Source organism: Calidris pugnax, unplaced genomic scaffold (genome assembly GCF_001431845.1).
Source record: "Calidris pugnax isolate Ruff unplaced genomic scaffold, ASM143184v1 scaffold62, whole genome shotgun sequence".
Lineage (NCBI taxonomy): Eukaryota > Metazoa > Chordata > Aves > Charadriiformes > Scolopacidae > Calidris > Calidris pugnax.
Window position 1 is genome coordinate 382,944 of NW_015090782.1, and position 22,989 is coordinate 405,932.

General features: G+C 47.2%; 1 protein-coding gene across 8 annotated transcripts; it reads right to left on the reverse strand.

The window, feature by feature from the left end:
• Nucleotides 1–410: 410 nt before the first annotated feature.
• On the reverse strand, nucleotides 411–22,951 carry SLC6A20 (solute carrier family 6 (proline IMINO transporter), member 20). Of its 8 annotated transcripts, none has more exons than XM_014960426.1 (16): nucleotides 21,655–22,951; nucleotides 20,191–20,939; nucleotides 19,429–19,731; nucleotides 18,136–18,255; nucleotides 17,939–18,027; nucleotides 16,367–17,310; nucleotides 11,480–11,620; nucleotides 10,425–10,516; nucleotides 9,647–9,874; nucleotides 8,087–8,197; nucleotides 7,461–7,702; nucleotides 6,407–6,569; nucleotides 4,790–4,994; nucleotides 3,871–4,030; nucleotides 2,116–2,281; nucleotides 411–1,197 (listed from the first exon to the last, which is right to left on the reverse strand). In XM_014960426.1, the coding sequence occupies exons 7-16, from the start codon at nucleotides 11,592–11,594 to the stop codon at nucleotides 1,048–1,050; spliced, it is 1,632 nt and encodes a 543-aa protein (XP_014815912.1). In that variant the 5' UTR covers nucleotides 11,595–11,620; nucleotides 16,367–17,310; nucleotides 17,939–18,027; nucleotides 18,136–18,255; nucleotides 19,429–19,731; nucleotides 20,191–20,939; nucleotides 21,655–22,951; the 3' UTR covers nucleotides 411–1,047. The 8 variants fall into 8 exon arrangements, with proteins under 8 accessions (XP_014815912.1, XP_014815930.1, XP_014815921.1 ...); XM_014960444.1 differs by having other exon boundaries at nucleotides 20,191–20,402; nucleotides 20,487–22,951; XM_014960435.1 differs by having other exon boundaries at nucleotides 20,191–20,402; nucleotides 20,483–22,951.
• Between the last annotated feature and the right edge of the window lie 38 nt (nucleotides 22,952–22,989).

Below are 22,989 nucleotides of genomic sequence, written 5' to 3' on the forward strand. Positions count from 1 at the left end.
GTGTCACCTACCCCTGAAGGCTCCACAGTTACCTCTTGGGAGAGACTTGTGTTGGTGTCTTTTACCAGTGGTTGATTGAAACTAACCCCTCTTTTATAAGGCACTTGCCATCTTCTGATGGTTACAGAGTTAAGATGCTGTTCTCAGAACCCACATCCCACCACTGTGTCCCTAATGTTGTTCTGCAGAGTGACCTCTTTAAAGTTCATAGATAGAATTTTACTGTTTTCTATTACACATGAAGCTTATAATTTAACCATGTTGCTTGCTTTATACCACATTCACAGAGGGAAATGAACCAGGTCTGTGGAACTGCTGGATTGTTACATCTCATGATTAAAGTATACCTGGCTATGAACTTTGTCAGAGCTGGTTATATGGCACACTTCTGTGTGGGTGGGGCTTGTAAAGAAGCTTTATCACAAGTTTATTTCAGTGTACTTAAAAAGTGCATTCCTACAGTTACGTACTGGAATTGAAGTTTACTTCTGGAGATGGGAGAACTGCAGCTCAAGTGTTAAAGCACCTCTCAAATACCATCCTGCTGACTGTTCCCTCGTAGGAAAGCGGTTATTCACATCCGTGGTGGAAGGGTTGAGGAGTCTCAGCCGTTGGTGAAATACAGATGTCATTTCAAAGAATGTGTGTGCTTGAGCGGGACTTTCTTCACTGTTAAGGGTGTTTGCTGGTACTTTGGTTGGTTGCTCATGTTTCCACAAAGGCTGTGCTACAACAGAGTGGAAAAGAATTGCCTAACGTTGTGTAAGGGGTTGTTACTCTGGTTAATTTGCGCTGGCTGTTTGTGAGCTGCTCTTCTTTTTTTTCCCCTCATACAGAGGCCATATTAAAGCTTCATCTTGTTACAGAAGAGCTTTTTTTTTTCCCCAAACCATTGTGGAACCTCCTAAGATCACTTTTTGGTCAATATAGCACCCACCATTCTGGACTCTATAAATAGCTGCTACAAATAATGGTTGCTGCTGTCTTCCAGCAGGGCCCAGTCGCTGACGATGGGGGTAAGGTCTTCTCAAATCCAGCTGGAGGCCTTCATGCCACGGTGGAGACTCTCTCCCTCTTCAGTCTCTTCCTTATAAAAGTCACTAGTGCCCCCAGGGGGATGCACATGGTGGATGCTGCCACCAGCAGCCCGATCACCGCCAGGGCGTAGCTCGGGTAGTCCTTGGTCACCAGCTGCCCCTGCAAGGGAGAGAAGATGGGTTGGAGCTGTGGGACCTGGGGGTTTTGGTGTCTTGAGTTTCTGTTTCAACAGGACACGGGAGAAGCACGTGCAGGCTCGGCCCATGACTCAGTGCTTTGCTTTGCCCAACCACCCAAGATTTAATAGTGGTAAGAACAGAGCTGCTGACAAAAGTAATTGGCAAAAATGTTTCTGTAAGCCTTGGCATAGAGAAGATTTTGGCTGGATTTGTGTTTCTTAATGAGATGTCTGTGCCCTGACCCCCGTGGGGTCTCTGTGCCTCCCCTGGAGCCGGTGGGCTCCTGCTGACACCCACTCAACAGGCCAGGGCCCCAAATCAGCAGCAACATGAAAACAAGGTGTGCAGTTTGTTTCTGTGTGCCAGGAACATTTCCACAAAAGGTTACAAACCCAGTGATCACTGAGCCAGTCATAATTCCTTTGTGGTAACTCCACAGGTCAGCACTCACACAAAAGCCTTTTGGCCACGAGGAAAAATGTATATGGAAATTATGGAAGCTATTTATTCCAGCAGCAGCTCAGTTCTGTTAAAATACCACTAATTTTGTTCTAAATACTATGCTTTGGAAATAATATTTCTACTTAAAGCATATTTTTTAAGATGCTATTTGGGTTTGCAACATGAGTAAAACGTTACTGTTTGAATTAGTAGATGAAGAACTGCGGAGGGGAAGGCGTCCATTTTACAGACCCGTGTCAGCGTTGGCACTAGGGCAAGCTTCCCCTCTTTTATCTTGCCACAAAATTAAATTTACCTTGCCCAACTCCAGCTGCGAGCTTCCAGAAGGCAGCCTGGTGGGACAACGTAGGTAGGAAGGCAGGCTGTGTCCTTGCAGGAATTAAGGAATTTTTTTAAAAAAAAAAAACACCCAACAACCAACCCCGAAGTAGTTTACCTGTGTGGCATCCCATGCTTGGTACTGCAGCGTTCCTGTGAGGATGTAGTCGGTGATGTAAAATATAAACAGGCTTACAATTACCAAAGGACTAGCAAAAGCCCACATAATCTTCCAATACCAGTTGGGCTTGCGCCCAATCATGCCGTGAAGATCTTTCTCAAATCTGTGTTTAAAAGGAAAAAAAAAGAAAAAAATAAACTAAAAAAAAAGACACAAATATTTTTGAGGCGAGCTGCATGTGTTCAATCGATACCTCAGTCTGAGTTACTGCAAACCCACCTACAAAATAAAATATATACAGCAGGAGAGGGGAGGATAGTTGTCCAGGTCACTAACGAGCAGAGAGGTGTTGTCAGAGGAGCTGGCTCACCAGGATCACATTGTAAGGGTGAAATCAAATTAAAAACACTACAGAGGTTCCCAAACTGTGAAAGATGAGCTAGAAACAGGTACAGCAGGAAAAGCCCCACAAGAACCTGCCTGGAGTGGTAAGTTCAGACTGTTTCTGCTGTAAGCTGAGGGAGAAGAGCAATGATGCTGTAATACTGTGGAGAAAGCACTGCTCATGTGAGTTGTTCTCACTGCTGTTATTTGACTGTCTTTGAGGCAGGACTGAAGTTGGGGAACAGTACATAAAATAATGCAGGAAACCTGGATCTGACTTGAAGGCTTTCACAGAATCATAGAGCATCTTAAAGATCACTGAGTTCCAACCCCCTGGGTACCTAAAATAATGCAGGAAACCTGGGTCTGACTTGAAGGCTTTCACAGAATCATGGAGCACCTTAAAGATCACTGAGTTCCAACCCCTGAGCCTGACACCTCCTCCCTGACACCTCCCACCACACCAGGTTGCTCCAAGCCCCATCCAGCCTGGCCTTGAACCCCTCCAGGGATGGGGCAGCCACAGCTTCTCTGGGCAACCTGTTCCAGTGCCTCACAGTAAAGAGTGTCTTCCTAATATCTAATCTAAATCTCCCCTCTTTCAATTTAAAACTGTTACCCCTCATCCTGTCACTACACTCCCTGACAGAGTCCATCCCCAACCTCTCCAACTGGGAGGCCATTATAAGGTCTCCCCGGAGTAGATACTGGGAGGCCGTTATAAGGTCTCCCCGGAGCCCTCTCTTCTCAACTCTCTCAACCTGTCTCCATAGGAGGGGTGCTCCAGCCCTCCAATCACCTTCATGGCCCTTCTCTGGACTCATTCCAACAGGTCCACGTCCTTCTTTGAACTCATCAAGGATGTAATGCCCATGTAGGTGCCTCTCCACGTACTGTGCTAATGGACTATCAAAGAAAATACTAAAGCCTTTTCCTTTCTAAACACCTCTGCTGTGTAAAACCTTTCCTGATGCCACATCTTGCTCTTACCCACAAGAGATGAGTTGGGAGAGCAGTGATGTGTGAGGTTTGAAACCAGCCGTACTGGCACTGTCCTGCTCACACAGCGTGGCTGTGAAAGGAGAAGCAGAGTTTCAGCAGAAGGTGCTCTTGAGACCAGGGACAAGAAGAGCTGGGATCCACATGTGCAGCTCATTAGCACTCCCCTGCCTACAGAGAAGGTGCTGGCCCATCCTGGCCCCCACGCAGTCCTAAACCCAAGGCCCTGGAAGGGATCTGCAGGGCAGGGGAGACCCTTATCCTTGCTGATACCATAGCGTAGGAGAAAAAATTAGCTGGAGGTGGTATTTTTATTCCTGGCCAGTGGTCACAGCCCTGCTCTGAAGAAAGGATGGCTCTCACTCTTACCTTCTTATCCCGTAGATGTAACACACGGCAATGGTTTCTACCAGCACGATGAGCAGCAGCGAGAGGGTGGCCGCGTAGTCATTGAATATGTCAAACCAATAATTTCCAGCCTCCATCGTGAAGGTTAGGCCAATCACGCAGTTAATGAGACACACAGCTCCTGCAGGGATAAAACAGGGACCTGTTGTTACGCTTGAAGATCCAATTGCATGGGGGAAACATTGGACTTCTTGTGACTAAAAAGCTGGTGGGATTTCTACTAATTTCTGTTGGGGAAAGCTTTCTCAGAGGAGAAAGATAATTATTATTTTTTTTTTTGCCCTTTGCAAACAACGTGTCTCCCTGTGTGAATGTGCTGGTGTATCCTTAAATGGCTGCTCCTTAGACCTGTGCAGTCACAGCACACCAGCACAGCAAAGACAACCAAGTCTCAGCTGTAGCCTCATCACATGCAGCATCTGCCCTTACTGCTGGGCATCCAGTTAAAACTGGTTTTAAGGTGGACAATTTATTTCCATTCCCAAACAGGAGCACATATCATTTTTGGCCAAAGACTGAGCTGGTTCACAGTTGATGTGACTGAAGAGCTGCTCATTGCAGGTGTATTGCCATGTCTCCTGGCCCTTTGAGTTTCACCAGTCAGCAGACACCAGTCTGAAGGAGCTGGGGTGTGCTGGGAACCCTGCAAATACACACCCACGATTGCCCTAGTGCTTTGAGAGCTCCAGAGGGAAAGTGCTGAACAGGCTGTGCACAACTTCCCAAGGGCAAAGCAAATTCTGCCAGAAGGCAGCATATTTGATGTTCTCTGCTCCACCCAAGGTCAAAGAGGAAGCCTCAATGGCTGTGGGACACCAAAGCTTTTGCACACACGTGTTCTCACCCTGCACGGCCTGTGCTGCTCGTGGCAGGTACTCACCTGAGATGACCTCCTTGGGGAAGCGGGCAGTGATGACCTTGCTGTCGGTCAGCGGGGTGAGGATGGCGGCGGTGTTCCCCAGCATGCTGCCAATGCCCAGCATCAGCAGCATGACGAAGTAGAGGATGGAGTACAGCTGGGGCACCTCCATGTTCTTGATGGCTTCAGAATAGACTATAAATGCCAGTCCCGTCCCCTGGACAGCCTGCAGGTGAGAAGGGGTGAAGGGGTGAGTTACAGGCAGCTCCTCAGCTCAGTAAGGGGAGGGACTCTTTGCCAGGAAGGGTAATGATAGGACAAGGGGAAACGGTTTTAAATTGGAAGAAAAAAGATTCAGATTAGATATCAGAAAGAAATTTTTTACTATGAGGGTGGTGAGACACTGGAACAGGTTGCCCAGAGAAGCTGTGGCTGCCCCATCCCTGGAGGGGTTCAAGGCCAGGCTGGATGGGGCTTGGAGCAACCTGGTCTGGTGGGAGGTGTCCCTGCCCAGGGCAGGGGGGATGGAACTCGATGATCTTTGAGGTCCCTTCCAACCCAAACCATTCTATGATTCTATGATAAGAATAGGGATGTATGAGACTGATCCTCCCTAGTGAGAAGATACAGCCACAGTGGCGGTTCTGCACAGCAGAGGCAGATGAGATCTTCACCAATTTATTCAAACTAGGTAAAAACTGGCACAGTCCTGCTCATAGTGAAATAATTTGCCCCATACCTCTGTGACCTGCCTTATCCTGCAGCTGCAGGCAGCAGTCCAGCTGCTTCACCACCTGGCTCAGTTGCTAACGAGCCAAGAGACCCCGTTGGTCAGTTTACCCAGTGCCCCCCGACCCATCCTGAGGTGCAGAAGTGAGCCCCACCGTGGTTCTGGGGGATGTGGATGTACACATAAGGGGAGGGACTCTTTGCCAGGAAGGGTAATGATAGGACAAGGGGAAACGGTTTTAAATTGGAAGAAAAAAGATTCAGATTAGATATCAGAAAGAAATTTTTTACTATGAGGGTGGTGAGACACTGGAACAGGTTGCCCAGAGAAGCTGTGGCTGCCCCATCCCTGGAGGGGTTCAAGGCCAGGCTGGATGGGGCTTGGAGCAACCTGGTCTGGTGGGAGGTGTCCCTGCCCAGGGCAGGGGGGTTGGAACTAGATGATCTTTGAGGTCCCTTCCAACTCTAACCATTCTATAATTCTATGATTCTATGATAAGAATAGGGATGTATGAGACTGATCCTCCATAGTGAGAAGATACAGCCGTGGTGGCGGTTCTGCACAGCAGAGGCAGATGAGATCTTCACCAATTTATTTAAACTAGATAAAAACTGGCACAGTCCTACTCGTAGTGAAATCATTTGCCCCGTACCTCTGTGACCTGCCCTATCCTGCAGCTGCAGGCAGCAGTCCAGCTGCTTCACCACCTGGCTCAGTTGCTAACGAGCCAAGAGACCCCGTTGGTCAGTTTACCCAGTGCCCCCCGACCCATCCCGAGGTGCAGAAGTGAGCCCCACCGCGGTTCTGGGGGATGTGGATGTACCCACGTGGGGCTGAGGGGCTCTCCAGGCTGGGTGGGAGGACAGGAGAGAGTAAAGCCCCGGGGGCAGCACAAAGCTGTGTCTCACCGTATCGAGTTCAGCTTCCAAGCTGCAGTTTTTAAGCTGCGGCGATAATTGGGCATATTCCTGTGGGTAGGTGGCCATGAGGTATTCCTTCACGTCGCTGAGGTTGTCTGCTGTCACAGAGCCTTCCTCCAGGTCAAAAGCATTAATCAGTAGCAGGATCACCCTGGAAGAGATCATGGGAACTTAATGGCTTTCAGGTCAAGGTATGAGAGTGATGCTGGTTTTACACCTTGCCCCCTTCTCTATCAGCCCCCACATGGGGATGCTCTGCTGGCCCCACGGCTGTGGTCACCCTGGGTGGGAGACGTGGTACTTCCAGGGCAATGTTGGGATGTGGGCAACCTTCCTTGGCTTCAGAGGAAGCAGGTCCTGCACCCACACTGCCACTCCCAGGCAAATATTTAGGTGCTGGCCAGTGCCAGCTGGCATCTCTTCCCCTTTGCCCTCCAGTCCCACACCCCACTAATTTAATGAGCCTTTGGCAACGAACTAGCAGTTTGGTTTCCTCTCTGATCAGAAGATAGATTGACAGCTGTAAAAATGTGAGTAAAAGTGTAACTGCTGCAGGCCCTGTGCCAGGGACTGCACAGGAGCTTGCTGCCTCGGAGCACCATCCCTGCAGGCTGCTGGGTGCCTCCACAGCATCACCACCGGGAAGCTGAGCTCCTGACACAGGGCTGAGCCTTGAAGGAGCAGAGTAGGGGAATGTGACCATCACTGCATTTTATTGATCAGCCCCCACACCCCCAAAGCATGTGTCAGGACCAGAGTGCTGGGGAAATTGCCTGGGCAAGTCACAGCAGCAAACTCATCCTCTTGACATGGCCCATACCTGTAAGTGGCACCCAGGGGTCAAAAGTCACACCATCTCTGACCTTTCATCTCTTGATGATGAAGGGACCTTCATCACTTTACATCGTGCCATTAAGCTTTATTAGAGCAGCCTCAAGGCTGTGTTTGGGGCAGCACCGTGTGCTGTTATCCATTTACCTCCCCCCATTACCTTCCCCAGGACAGCTTGTGGTGGAAAACAAGTGAAATACCAGCCTCTTACTTGTTGATACAGCTCTCGTAGTTAAAGGTCGCCTTGAAGCCGTAGATGGAGAAGGTGACGATGCTGGCAAAGATGGAGGTGGTGCTGTTGATGAGCGAGACGATGATGGCGTGCCTCTCGCAGTTGTTGCTGGGCTCGTTGTAGCTGGCGAAGGCGATGAGGCTGCCAAAGCCCAGCCCCAGGGAGAAGAAGATCTGCGTGGCAGCGCTGATCCAGGTCTTGGGGTTGGACAGCTGCTCCAGCTACAAAACCAGATGGAGAAAGTGGGAGCATGAAGCTGTGCAGAGATGCCCAGCACTGCCCCTTCCAGCCCGTGGGGATGGAGACGGGGACGGAGCCTGCCTTATCTCAGGGTGGGTTTTGAGCAGAGTTACTGCTCAGTCTGGAAATACATGCTACAGGTTGTGTTAATGGGCAGGTCTCTTTCTGCAGGAGAATGGAAGCAGCTTATGGGCAACGTGGCAGAACAGCCTCCAGCTGCTCCCAGGTGGAGTTTCCAGCTGCCTGATCTAAGCTACTGCTGCAAAAATCTGGTATAAGGAAAAGGAGCATTCCCACCCTTTAAAAACCTACACGTGTGGTAACTAATAACATTTCATGAAAAATTCAGTGCAGTTTTTCTCTACCTTCGGCGTGAACATGTAGACGAGCCCGTTGACAGCGCCATGAAGTGTCAATCCTCTGATGAGGTATATGATGAGAACACAGTAGGGCAGAGAAGCTGTTATGTAGACAACCTGAGGAAAGGAGAGACACCTTGGTCTAAAGAACACACAAAACTGATCACAGTAGGTTAGCTCTTTCTTACTTAATTTATAAATAAATAAATCCCATTATTGTGTTTGCTACCTTGTATTAATCTTTAAAGAAATATTTTCAGATAAAGCAAACTTTAGATTTAAGTTTTAGGGAAACAAGTTTTTACTAATAATAAAGACCTGTGCTACTGTTCCAATCTCTTTGATTGGAAAAATAAGAACAAGATCTAAAATATTCACAGCGTTTACAAACTCAGTTCTGCAGCATTAAGTGGATAAACAATAGTTTGCAACCATCTCTCAAGAATGTATTAGGCAAAAGTTACCCACCATCTGCTCTTGGAAGAAGACAAAGGAATCTCATAAAAGATCAAAATCCAACTTGAATGGAACTATTTTAATTCAGATGTGAAAAAGACTTTAACATAAACCTGACGGAGGATGAGGGGAACTAAATCTTTCAGTTGTCTTCCATGAGCTTTTGATGAACCCCTGAATTTGAATCTAAATTTTCAATCTCCACATTGGAAAAAGCCACTTGCAAGGGAAAAAAAAGAAAAAAGGGAGAATCCAATCGATCTCTCTTTGCTGGGATGTACCCCAATGGCTCACCCAGAAACATATATAAAAACTAACTCAAATAAACACATCTTCCCAAGCTCTTGGGAAGAGAATCATCTAGGCAGTTACCAAATATTCCTCCCATTTGCACCTGCTTGCTCTGGCAGCTGGCATCTGCCTTTCCCTGTCACACCTGGAGATGGAGCAGCTTCACCTTCCCCAGCAGGACAGCCCTGTGCACTGCTGCTCCTTGGAACCCCCCTGCACCACCCCTGAAGAGGCTCTGCCTTCATGATGCTGTTTCAATGCTCCCTGGCTATTTATTTATTTCCTTTTTTTGCCCCCAGAGCCAGCTGCAACAAGTTTAAGAGTTTACAGTCTCTTGGCTTTCTGCATTCAGCTAAGACGATTTGGGGATTTACAGCCCTCAGCTTGCTGCTTAGTGCAGGCTCAGCCGGGACATTGCTTTCCAGCCCCCCACCTCCTCATAACTTCTGGTGTGAATAAAAAGTGAGTGAAAATGCCCGACAGACGTACTTTTTCTCCTTGCAAAGGCTGAGGAACAGACACCTCCTGACACAGCTTTCCACAGGGACTGTAGCCTGGTGGCTGGTATTGCAGCAGAGGCGGCTGCATTTAGAGGACTTCTCCGGTTTTGTTCTGTTTTGTCTGGTTTTTCTTTTTTATTATCACTTAGTGTTTAGGTTGAGCCTTCTTCAATTGCAACCTAACAGGGTGGCAAGAGGCAGCAGGGCTCTGCCACCGGGGGAGATGCCATAACCCCACGTTAACAGCATCCACGGCTGCTGCCTTTTTGGTGCTCGTTTGCCCTCCCCACCCCCTGGCAGGGCCGTGCCCATCTCTCACCTTGCCGGTGGACGCGGTGCCGCGCAGGATGCAGAGGTAGACCACCAGCCAGGCCAGCATCAGGCAGAGGGCCTGCTCCCACTGTATGGTCCCGCTGTCCTCCAGCGAGGGAGAGATGTTCAGGGTCTCGCGGTACCAGAAGTACTGGGTGGATGATGTCTTCTCACACTCCTCCTCGTAGCCGGTGCGGTTGCTGTTCAGGGGGCAGGTGGCCCATGGCAGGGGGTCCTGCAAGGGAGGGGAGGAGCACAGTGTGAGCACCCACCATCAGCATGGCAGGGAGAGATGAAGCACTGCTGGAAATGAAGGCAAGGATGGTTTTCTGGACCCTGGGTTTTCTTGTCCCCACATTGTGCTGCCTGGGGTTGGAGATAAACCCTCAACCCTGGGGATGACCTCTTCTGACCCCCTCCCCAAGGACAGACCCACTCTGCCTCTCTTCCCTGGGGATGACACTCCTGATCCTCTCTCCCAAGGCCAACCCTCTCCCCCACCTTTGGACAGGGACCCTCCCCTGCCCAGGGTGCAGGACACCATGGCCACCAAGGCACATGTAAGCAAGGTGTCAAGGGGCTGGCCTTGGCCTGACACTCCGATGCCTCTGGGGAGTCCCAGAGATGGACACCCACCTCCCAGAAGCTCTGGGTGGGTTTCTGGAGCTTTTTTTGTTCCTCCCAGGTTGATGACAGTGCCAGGCAACATCCAGCACCAATGCAAAGCCACCATGACCCTCCATGGCCACAGCAGAGATGCACTGTGCCACCAGGAACCCACATACCTGGAAGGAGTGGAAGAGGTACCAGAAGGCCCAGGCATTTATCACGTTGTAGTACATGGAGAGGAAGAAGGAGACGACGACGCTGGCAACACCTGTGGGCATGGAGGGAGGTGCTTGGTCAGCAGCAAAACCCCAAAACGCCCAGGGCCCCATAACACCCCATGGGGGCTTTGCTTCTGCATGACCCCATGCAGAAGGCATGCCTCTGTCACCGCAGCCTCCTCCCCCCACCATCAGGGCTATCCTGCAACTGGATTTTATCCATTAGCCCCTGAGGGGGGGGGGGGGAATATTCAGCATGGAGAGGAAGAAGGAGACGACGACGCTGGCAACACCTGTGGGCATGGAGGGAGGTGCTTGGTCAGCAGCAAAACCCCAAAACGCCCAGGGCCCCATAACACCCCATGGGGGCTTTGCTTCTGCATGACCCCATGCAGAAGGCATGCCTCTGTCACCGCAGCCTCCTCCCCCCACCATCAGGGCTATCCTGCAACTGGATTTTATCCATTAGCCCCTGAGGGGGGGGGGGGTGAATATTCAGTGTACTGTTAAAAATAGAATGTACTTGTAAGAAAATTAGAGATAGTTTGGGCTACCAGTGTAATTTAATAATTTAATAATAATGCAGCTAAGAGCAAACATTGGTAAATGGTAGGCAGCGACGGTAGGAAATGAAGGCACTGTTTTGTCACTCAATGCTGAATTTGTCAAGATGATGCTCTTAGGGTCAAAGCCCAGCATGGGCAGCCCCAGGGGCTGGGTTAAGCCCTGGGCTTCCCACTGTGATTTTGGCAGTCTGCTTGAGGACAGGGGGACCCACACCTCTGTGCTCAGGGACCTGTTACCAACAAACCAAGGTCTGGCCCTGATGCTCCACTGGTGATGGGGTAAATGCATGCTGTGGGGGATTTGGATAACAGCTTTGCTCTGCCTAGTGGGACCCAGTAAAACCTCATTTCCCACCTGGTTTCTTCTCTGAAAGACAAAACCCTCCATTCAAAAATCACCCGTGTTCCCCAGGTGCTTAAAAACACAGATAAAAACAGAGGACATACCGACACCGCAGAGGTAGGGGCTTATTATTTTCCAGGCGCCAATGCTGCCCTGACGCATGCGCTGCCCCACGGCCAGCTCCAGGTAGAGCAGAGGCATCCCCTCAACGATCAGCATGATAAGATACGGGATCAAAAAGCCACCTGCAAGAAAAGCCCAACACATCACAGCATAATAAACACCAGATTGCCCTATTTATGGTCAAATCCCCCCATTAGTGTCCCAGGAAGTGGCTGGGTCCCATCCAGGCACCTTGTGTATTGAGTGCACGGCAGAACCTCCACGGGACATCTCAGGGGGTTTCAGGTGACATCCCAGATGGGTGGGTGCCGAGTGCCTGGGCGTGGGGAATTTTCCACGGGCACTTGGCAACGCTGGGATTTCTGCTGTTAAAATGTGCCGATCACCACCCCGGTGTGGCGGAGCTGCCCAGGTGCTTTGCGGGCAGTTTGAGCAATGTTGGGGGCTGGGGCTGTTAAAGGGTAACTAAGCACAGCCAAACCTCGTAAAAGATAATGAGAGAAAGAGGACAAGGGAAAGATTTACTTAGTGTGCATCGGTCTGCAGCAGAGCTGAAGCACTCGATGAAAAAGTAACAGCAACATCTGCCTTGAGTGAAGTTTTAAGTAACATATTGAAGGCTGGCCCGGCTTTAAAAAAAAACCCCAAAACTACAAAAACCTCCCCAAGTGCCAGCAAAGGGATGAAAGGTCCCACCATCAGGAGCAGACCCTGGGACAGAGGCACACAGCCTCTCCCTGCCCATGTCTGCTCATCCCCATTTCCCTGGCACAGAGAGCCAGGGATGCTCCTATGGAAGAGGAACAGCAGGAATGGGTTCCCACCCGGCAACCAGGATGCACTTCGGCTTAAATTTCTGCTGGAAAAAATAAAATCCTTGTCCTCAATGAAAGAGCTGCTGACTGAGTCAAAAAATGGATTTTTGTGAAGGCTTTCCTGCTTCCCTTTTTACAGCAAGCCAAAAATATTTACGTAAATATCTCTTATTTAGGATTTAATCTGCGGCATTAACATTCCTCGCAACGGGCTCGGTGCAGCGCTGCAGAGGAATGAACTCTGGGCAGCGACCGAGGCCAAGAACTGGAAATAAACACCTAGAAATAATCCGGTTTATTCTGGGAATTAATTTCCCACCTCCCAGCTCTCCCATTATTAACGACCCCTTTGTTAGTCTGTTAGATAACTTCCTATGCCGCGAGGGAGCTGTCGGAGGTTTAAGAGCTCCCGCAGCCTGGCGGGGTGCGAGCTGCCCCAGGAGCCTCCAAGGGGAGTTTTGCCACGTACCGCGGGGGAAGAAACAGCATTTGGCCCTTTGCAAAGGATTTTCTACCCTCCCAGCAGCGTTGGTGATGGCTTTGTCACCTTGCAAGGAGGAAGAGTGTCCCCAGGCTTGCTCTTCACCCCAATGTCCCCCTGGCAGCTGGTGGTGCTGGGGCTGAGCACCCTGCCCCTTGCTCTGCACCCTGTCTGCACGCAGATACTGCTCCTAATACAGCTCCTGCTACTTTTCATAAAGGGTAAAACCTAAAATGCCTCATAGAAGTGACTCAGGGCAGCTGTACGCACCAGCTTCTTATCTGCTGTGAACCTGTACAGCTCCATTGCTCATTTAAACCCAGTGTTGCTCCCTACGGTGCCATCCACCTGCAAAAACCAGCCCCCAGACCAGACCCCTCCAGTTGGCACGTGGAGTGTGTCCTGGGTCTGTTCGAGGCACCCAGCTTGGGCAGCAGCACCCTGGCCTCTGCTCAGCATCCCACATGGTGCCCAGGGATCAAACCCATCCCAGTGTCCTTTCAGCCTGGCCCAGCTGCACCTACAAGGTTTGAACCCCCCTCGATCTGTTCAGGTCAAGCTCTCTGGAGAGGAAGGAGGCAATATGCTGATGAATGGAAATGCAGGAGGTTGTAAAATCTGAAAATACCCTGTTTATGACTATTATCAGCAATAAGGATGGTATTGCCCTGCTGGGCATGCCAGGGACTGGCTCTGTGCTTTGCTACAAGGAAGATGCCAAACAAGCAGTTGCTGGCATCCCCCCTAAGCCCAATTCCAGCTTTTAAGATCCTGAAATGATGTTTTGTCTGCATGGGTTTTGCAGACCCCTGGAAAGCCACCAAAGCCTTCTTAAGAGGGCAGTGAAAAACAATTAACAAAAGCAAAGCCTGCTATCAGGAGAGCTGCCTCTATCCTTGGAGATGTAACCGGGGCAGACAAAAGTAGCAGAGAAACTACTCATATAAAAACTTGTTTTTCTGAAAATACTTGGGTTTATGGAATCTTTTTTTTTCTGGTTAATCAAGTGTTCTAGTTTTGGTTGTATTTCAGAGAATTTTCACCATCTACTACACTATTGATGGCTGATAAGAAGAGGATAAACTATGAAAAGACCCCAGTGTCTGAGTTTTGCTGTCCTTACTTGATGGCTTGATAAGAAGAGGATAAACCATGCAAAGACCCCAGTGTCTGAGTTTTGCTGTCCTTCAGGATGTCTGCCAGGATAGGCTTCTAGTGAACTAATCATGTGCAATTTAATTGCATCCAGAAACACTTGCATTTTAAGCTTTGTGCTAGAGTTCAGTGTCAGACATGAAGCCCTTACCCTCAAAAGCATCTGTGTAGAGAAATACACCCAGAATTGCTGCATGTCTATCTCTTCTGCTCTCTGAAACATCTAAGAAAGCCTCAGCCACCGCAGCATCCAGCTTCTACTGTAATTTCGTCTATCTCTTCCGCTCTCTGAAACATCTAAGAAAGCCTCAGCCACCGCAGCATCCAGCTTCTACTGTAATTTCACCCATGTATTATCTGGATTTTTCTGACCCGATCCCACAGAGCAGCTCTGATGCCATCCCAGCACTAAGCTGGCTTTTCAACAGCTAGCACGAACCAACTCCTACCACCACTCGTGCATTAAGAAACGAGCTACAAGCCAACAAAACAAACACAGGCCAAGCAAAAAGCACTTAAACACCTCAGTGTGTTTCTTCCTGTAAGGAAGAAAAGGTAGAAGCAGACCAGAAGCAAACGAGGCAGACGCTCATCATGCCACTTAACGCGCAACTGAGATGGGTCCAACACTCAACAACAGATGCAGTACAAGAAGCCATATAAAACTGGGATATCTTATAAAGAGAGGTTCTTTATAAGGATTCTGCAAAACATGGTCATTAACCAGTGGTAGCTGTATGCCAGAAAAGATTATTAATGTTGTTTTTTAATTAATCTAATTAACTGACTTTTGATTTCTAAGGAAGAACATCTGTAGCTGGTATATGATATAGACATCATCTATATACATCATCACCCAAACCAATTTATTCCCCGTTTTCAAAGCTTCCCAGGAGGCTTTAGCTGTGGAACTCCTGTTGACTAAGGAGTTTCAGCCAACTTCAAGGCAGATTTGCAGCCAAGTTATCACCTCTTAGTGTGAGAGACAACACATTAATGACAGCAACTTGAAATGATACAGATGATCCTTAAATTAAATCAGCATAAGCATTTCCCTTTGTGAATGCCTTCCAAGTGACTAGCAAGGAACTGAACTAGTTTCTGGTGGTTCAATGGGGTAAGAAAGTAATAAATTCTGAATGCCTTCCAAGGGACTAGCAAGGAACTGAACTAGTTTCTGATACCTTCAGAGTGGTTCAATGGGGTAAGAAAGTAATAAATTAATACCATGTGGATCTACATTTCTCACTCTACCTCCACCCGTTTTAAAAACACAGGTCTTCTCACTGCTTCACTGCACTTCTAGGAAATAAGTGCCACTGTATTGGGGCAGCTGTCAGGGAAAAGCCTTATGCTAAAGAATATGTAAAATAAAGCAGCAACAGAAGAGATTGCACACCAAAAAAGCCTGACCTCCTGCTCTGCCCTGGACCCTGCCGGGTAGACAGGGCATTAGCATAGACAACATACATTTGGATTTAAAGCTTGCCACACTCCACCTCAAGGGAAGCAAGAAACACAAGCCACACTTACCTCCTCCATACATCTGACACAAATATGGAAACCTCCACACATTTCCCAGCCCCACAGCATAGGAAATGCAGGCGAAAACAAACTGCAGGGGATTGTCCCATAGCGGCCGAGATTTCTCCATTGCCTGCTCACAGGCAGAGGTTTGGGCAGAGCCTTCTTGCCTTCCCTCCCTCAGGTACTCTGCCAGCCCTGCCTCAGACTCCACGCCAGCCCGGCTTGGAGGGGAGGGAAAGGCGGAGGAGCTATGCTTGCCAATTCCTATCAAGCTTTTTAATTACTAATCTTATTAACAGCCACATACTGAAGTAGGAATGCTGGTAAATAGATTATAGACACACACAGAACTATAAAATTGGTACTTTGGGTGAATAGCTGCTTGGGTTTTGACTGGCATTTCTGGGAAGGATGTGAGCCCAGGGATTTCTGTCGGCTCACAGGCCAACTTGAACCAGGAAGGAAATAACACTGGGGCTGCAACTTGGTTTTGGAAATGGGAAATTCCTTCCCCACAAGGCTCTCTTCCCTAGGAGCGGCATTTGTACATGTGAGGCACCAGCTTGGATTTGATAGCAGAGGGAAAGGGTTCCCACACCATTAGGACTGAGCTCAGTGGCTGTCAGAGATGGCTTTTATTCTCAGTGTCCCTTGCCCTAAACAGATCCTTGGGCATCCCATCACTTGCACCCTGGTGCTCAGTGCAGCCTGCCCAGCACACTCCCCAGTTCCAGAAGTGGCTTTGGAGCAGTCCCTGTCAGCCGTGCAGGTCCCCAGCCTGCTGCAGCCCTGAGTACAACACTCAAGTTTGGCTCTTTGGGAATACTACTCTCCCTCCGCGTGCTCTGTGTGTGAGAGAGCATGAAATAGCCCAATCTCTTTTCACTTACCTTCATGCTCAAACCTCACCGCTGCAGATGAATTTTTTCTGAGAGGTGGCTGTTTTAAAATACTTTTAAGCAGCAAGGACCAAATATATACAAAGGCCACTGAGAAAAGGTGTCTGTGGCCCGTTGTGGAGGCAGAAGGACGTAGGAGGCCTTTGGGTCATCTGAATGCACACCGAGATGCCAGCTCTGAACGTGAACCCTGGGCGCTTGGGCCCCTGCCAAGGTACACTTTGAGCTCAACCATTTTAGACAGGTCTCCCCATGAAGGAGGCTACCAGCAGCATCTGCAGCAATAAAAAGGGTCTGAACAAGTCCAAGGGCTCAGCTTCCTTCCTCTGTCTAAACACAGGGTTGGGTTTTTTTTTTTTCCATGCCAGGACCTCAGCACCTTTCAGGTCTGTTCTGCAAAGATCTGCTCAGCTGTTGGCAGTTTCATTCCTCCAGCGCCAGCAACACGTTCCCTGGCAGCGCTGCGTGTGCTGCTCCAGCATCCCATCAGGCACTGGCAGAGCAGAGGCATCCTGCTGTGGGTAGGGGTGAGAACCCCTACCACGGGGCCTTTGGACAGGAGCCCAAACTGCAGAGTATGTCACGCTGAGTTGTTGAGACCAGCAGAATGATTCTGGTGGACTTGCTGACCAGCTGCCTGCAGTAGCAAAGTCATCACAAAGTGGGACGCCACTTTTTTTTCTTTTTTTTGCATGGTAGAAAAGGTGGTTGCAAAAGGTTCATGCATCTCCTGTAAGTGAATCTATTCTTCACAGCGTGTTTTAGCACTGTGGAGGTTGCCACTCGACAACATCAGGTTTTGTCAAACCCTCTCAGAGTACAGTTTTGAGGGAGCTCGTGGCTTTTCTGCAACATCCTTGCTGTTCCTGTCTTGCCTGCAGAATTGCAACATGCCAGCCAGCCCTGGAAATGTGTCTCATGGGTAACCCTGAATTCTGCTGGAAGGAAAAAAGGCAATTTTAAATCCATAAGCTATTAAACTGAAGGACAGACACACTGAGAAGCTACAGATGTGTTAACTGTCCCACATCGCAAAAACTTTTGCATATTATTTAAAAGCTAAATGTCTGTCACTGCCTGTGGGATTTATTACAAATGATGCTTATAAATAACTTAGAGCATTTAATAACTCGCAGATTGGACAGCCTTAAAAATGGCACACCACTAACACTTGGGAGGCTTCTGTGTGAATACATTACTGCTACTGATGAGCATAATCAAGTTAAACATTTCCTTGGCTCTGTACCTCCTTCTCATCACATTTCAAACTAGTTTACTAACAGACTGGAGAGACTGTGCAGAGGAAGAGGTTTGGTGTCCTTGGCTCAGGTCAGACCAGATCAGGAAATTCAGATGCAATGAAATGAATCCTTGACTCTCTCACAAATGTCAGATCATCATCACAGATCATGAACTACTATGAGTTTTTAAAGGCAGTCATGCACATAGGCACTCAGCAAAGTGCCTCTCATCCAGTGGTTCCCTGAGAGACAGAGTTTAAATATACTGGAAGGTATTTAAACAGATAACAGGGATTCTTCTAGTGGAACTTCCCATACACACCTCAAATAATGTGCTATTTCTGATGGCATTCAAGATTACATCTCCTTTGAACTTCCTTCTTTTAGCCTGGGTGAGTACTTGGACTTTATCTGCGGGGACAAAGATAAGCCTCTAGTAAGACACTGCAAGAACTTCTGATCATTTAACTGGTCACGTTCAAGGACAATTAGAAGGAATTTTTTTCCCAAGGTACCTACCAAATGTGAGAGTGTAGGGTCTGGGGGAAGTGGGTGAGAAAGGGCAGGAGTCCATCTCCACAGCAGGCCAGGGACTGATGGGACAGTATGAGAACTGCCCTATGTAAACCTAATCAAAAGCTGGTAAACAGAGCAGAGGATCTCATTTCTCACTGAAGCAAAACTGGAAGTACTTCGGTGAAGGCACCAACTGAAAATCCTGGGTTTACATCTCTTGACACCAGCACAGTAAGAAGCCAAGTGCTTCTCCCAGTTACTTAAAACATAAGCAGAAAGGGAATCTGGAGTCCTAGCAACAGATTGGGGACCACGAGTCGAGGGTGGGAGAGAAGCTTAGCAGATCTAAACAAGGAGGGAAGGAATAATAAGCAGCAGTGGAAGAAGTCTGGTAAAGACAACTCCTAGATAATTCCACCAGGTAGGCTAAACTTTATTATGCTACATCGAACATAGAACCATTTAGGTTGGAAAAGACCTTTAAGATCATCAAGTCCAACCATTAACCTAATTCTGCCAAGTCTACCAGTAAACCCTGGCCCTCAGCACCACATCTACACATCTTTTAAATACCTCCACGGATGATGACTCCACCACTTCCCCAGGCAGCCTGTTCCAGCCCGTTGACAACCCTTTCAGTCAAGACAGTTTTCCTAATAGTCAATCTAAAAGTCTCCTGGCACAACTTGAGGCCATTTCCTCTTGTCCTGCCACTTGTTACATGGGAGAAGAGATTGATACCCACCTCCTTTGAGGGAGTTGTGGAGAGCAAGAAGGTCTGCCCTTGGCTTTCTTTTCTCCAGGCTGAACACCCCCAGCTCCCTCACCTGCTCCTCATAAGACTTTGCTCTAGACCCCTCACCAGCTCCATTGTCCTTCTCTGGACTCACTCCAGCACCTCAATGTCCCTCCTGTAGTGAGGGACCCAAAACTGGACACAGCACTCGAGATGGGGCCTCAGCAGTGCCCAGTACAGGGGGACAATCACTTCCCTAGTCCTGCTGGCCACATTATTTCTGACACAAGTCAGGATGCTATTGGCCACCTTGACCACCTGGGCACGCTGCTGGCTCATATTCAGCCAGCTGTCAACAAACACCCCCAGGTCCTTTTCCACTGGGCAGCTCTCCAGCCACTCTTCCCCAAGCCTGTAGCACTGCATGGGGTTGTTGTGACCCAAGTGCAGGACTATAACTCTAGATTTAAAATAAACCTTCTGACCTTTCCTTGATGAGCCAGATATGTACGAGGGGGAAAAAGTGTCAGCAGGGGTCAGCTCTCATGTTTAGTACTTACCATTCCTGAAGGCACTCCTTTCCAAATGGAAACCTGCTGGCTGTTAGCACATTCATTGATTATCAAAGGGAAGTGCTGGAAAAGTCTCTAGAGCCTCTCCAAATGTTTTGTGATGTTATCAAGGGAAGCAGATGTACAGCCAAGTGAGTTGCAGCCCCCACATATGTTTTTTCTGTTTCAATTGCCAGTTCACAGTTGCTACTCTAAGCTCCACGTTTCTTCACTTCAGGAGAAAGAAAGAATCCAGGTGGATTTCCAGATCTTCGACAACTCGTAGGTCATGACAACTCTTGGACGAGTGCTCTACATGTAATTGGAGATTACAGTTACTCCTGTAAGCAGCTATTAGGATTCAATTATTCCTTCCAGCTCATCACTACCACTTGCTGCTTTGTTCCAAACTGCAGACGATACCCTTAAGGTCTGTACTCTGAAGTCATATTCAGCCCCTTAATCGCCTTAAATCTGTTTTGTACTACTTCAGTCTCCAGAGATCAATAATATAAAGCAACTTTATGGAGGCCCCATTCCCAAGAAGGCATGCCTGAGAAGAGTCTCTCTTTTTATTTTCCTTGCTTTTCTTTAGGACTGGAGCTCTATCCATCTTGCAACAGTGGGTTTTTTAAGGTAATCCTTCCATAAAGGTGCACTCAACGCAGTTCTGATCCACAGAATTGCACCTAATTCACCCAGACCTCAGAACCTGCTTGTGTAAAGCAAAAGACCCACAAACTGGCACCTCACTAAATTCAAAAAGTATACCTGGCCTACTTAGTCAGTTCTTCTACTTGTCTTCAGTCAGTTCACACTTTCTGTCTGTCAAAGCTTGCCTGCAGTTTGGAAAGGTCTCCCGGCAGCTCTCTTGTTCACCACCTGCTGTCAGTCATGATCTGCTGCCCTGTCAGAGTCCTGCACCAACCACTCTGCACTGCCATCACCATCACGGCACTCCAAGACACTACATGAACAGGTTCCTAAAAGTAATAATTAACAAATGATAAATATCAAAGTCTCTAGATACTCAGAGTGCTGGAATAGAATGACATGTACCTACCGACCTTTATTTGAAGAAGAGTTGACTCCAAATAGGCTGCCTAATGTTTCAGGGTATGTCTGAGAGGACACTGATAAGGAGGTGCCTTCAGGGAGAGTCTGTAGGCGGCCAGAGCAGGGCAGGAATCCTGGGCCAGTGCTTTCACTGGGACATTGTTAAAATTAACAGCCATAGGGTAACTCCCACGGGCACATTCTCTGCTCAAAGCCAGTTAGAAACATGTACAATAATAATTATGATAACATTTCTTACCTGCTTAAGTACAAACTTACCTTCAAATGACATCAAATTATTTTTTAATTTATTTTAAAAGGCCTGGCCTCCTAGAACAGCTCAAACTTTTTAAGCTTGATCCATGTGACACCCTATGATGATTCACGCTTGTTTCCTGAGGCAGTAAGAATCATTTGACTGTGGTCTGACAGCATTCGGTATCACGCAGAAGCCAAGAGCAGCCCTAGATAATGCCAGGAGGCGGAAATCAGACTGAGGAATCTTAAGAACTTTTTAGATTATTTGAATTCTAAGTGGCTGGCAGAAGACTGTGGGTTGCCTAAAAAGCAAGGTATGTGGAAATGTCCAGATTGCAGCTGTCCTTGCATTGGTCTATCAAATAAAAAGAGAAGCACTTACAGTTTAAGTATTATATATTAGTATTCATTTTACATTAAAATTACATTTACATTCATTTCACATAAAAACAAAAAGAAAAGGCTATTATCCATAAGAGAAAAACAGATTAAGGAGTACTTTATGAACAGTTAAAGAACATCAGGTAATATACTGTCTCATTAAGAAGGCAGCATGCAGCACTGCTGGCTTATTTATTAATGACCAACTGGTGAACTCAAGTCACTGTTACAGCACAGGGTCTTTTGTCAGCTGTCAGAGTCAATACTAGCAAAACTGAGCTGCGTAGATATCATTCCTGTAGAGAATATGCTTCAATTTGCAATCAAAAACCCTCACCTAGCTTGAAAGATATTTGATTCCTGCAAATCAGCCAATTATAGAGGAAATTTTTTTTTAAACATTCCTTTCAGGCATAACTAGGGAATTAACAGCTGAAGCGGAAAAAACTGATGACGTCTATTTGAAGAGTATGACGAACTTCTTAAAAACAAAAAGAAACAATACCATTTTTTTGGTAAAAGCCGTATTAGAATATACACCTCAGGGAAAGACGTGACATTTTAGAAACACCAGGCACAATCAGGAGAGATTCAGATGTCATCTTCATCTTCAAAACATGGTATCTATCTCAAGAAAAAGAGAATCACTACTGCAAAACAATACCTTTCATTAATTTAACTGACACTGCATAAGGATTACCTCACTCCATAAAGCCCTACTATCGTGCTCCAGCAATAATACCACGCTACAGACACAGGACTTTATCCCAAACAATCTCACTCAACCACTGTGGGGAAAAGGACAACAAAAGAACTTACAGACTGCAAGGGTATGGCAGATTCGACTGGGGGCATCACCACTTAAGCAATTTAAACAGCTTCACCCATTAGAGAAAGAATGAGGAAAAATTCATTTCAGTTCAAACAGCTCCTGAGACAAGCACTGTTAAATACCAGTTTTGTAGCACACAGATAACAGTCTTTTCCCAACCTTGCCACTGGTGCACTTTTTTTACAGCTGTTTGATGTGGTGTGGCTTTGGGCATGAATCTGTAATTTACATCTTTGCATTTCTAGTAAGATTCTTTACTTACCTGCTACTCCTTTCTACAGATACTAAGAAAAGAGCTATAGAAAATATTCCTAAAAAAAAAATAAAAATCAGCTCCTTTCAAGATTAAGTGTTTGGAAACACAATGGTTTTATTTGGAGTAAAATACAACATACATATGAACAGGGACAGACGAACAAGTAGAATGCACTATTAGGAGGCTTCCAGGTAAATGCAAGGCAGAGAATTACAAGCAAAAGACTTGAGAGAAATAAGCTGTTTTCTGGTGAGGTTATGACAAGAAAGGAGATGAAAATATCTAAAATAATTTATTTCCCAAGAAACTTGCTCCATTAACTTCCTTCTGCTTTATCAGATTATCATCTTAATGTTAAGAATACTGGCAAAATCAGAATCTGTATTCTGATGCTTAAATTTGTTTCAAGTAAGTTCAACTGAAGAAGTATAACAATTAGTGGCTGTATTTGAAAGGATCCAGCACTTCTATAAAGCCTGTTTACCTCACTCGCTAATGAACACCATCTAGCAAAATTTTATTGACCATATTTTGCTGAGGTATAAGAAGTCCAGTGTGATATATTACGGAATCAGAGTGTTTCTTTTTGTTCCTCCTGAGCTTTACTTCCACTGATGCCATTTTCACATATAATGCCACTTCATCGCTACACTAACTATACAAAAGTAACAACTGGAGTTTCCACCTCAGAGACATCAAAAAAACTGTAATGCTTACTTTTTTTTTTTTTTTTTTTTTTTTTTTTTTTTTTTTTATATACAAAAGTAACAACTGGAGTTTCCACCTC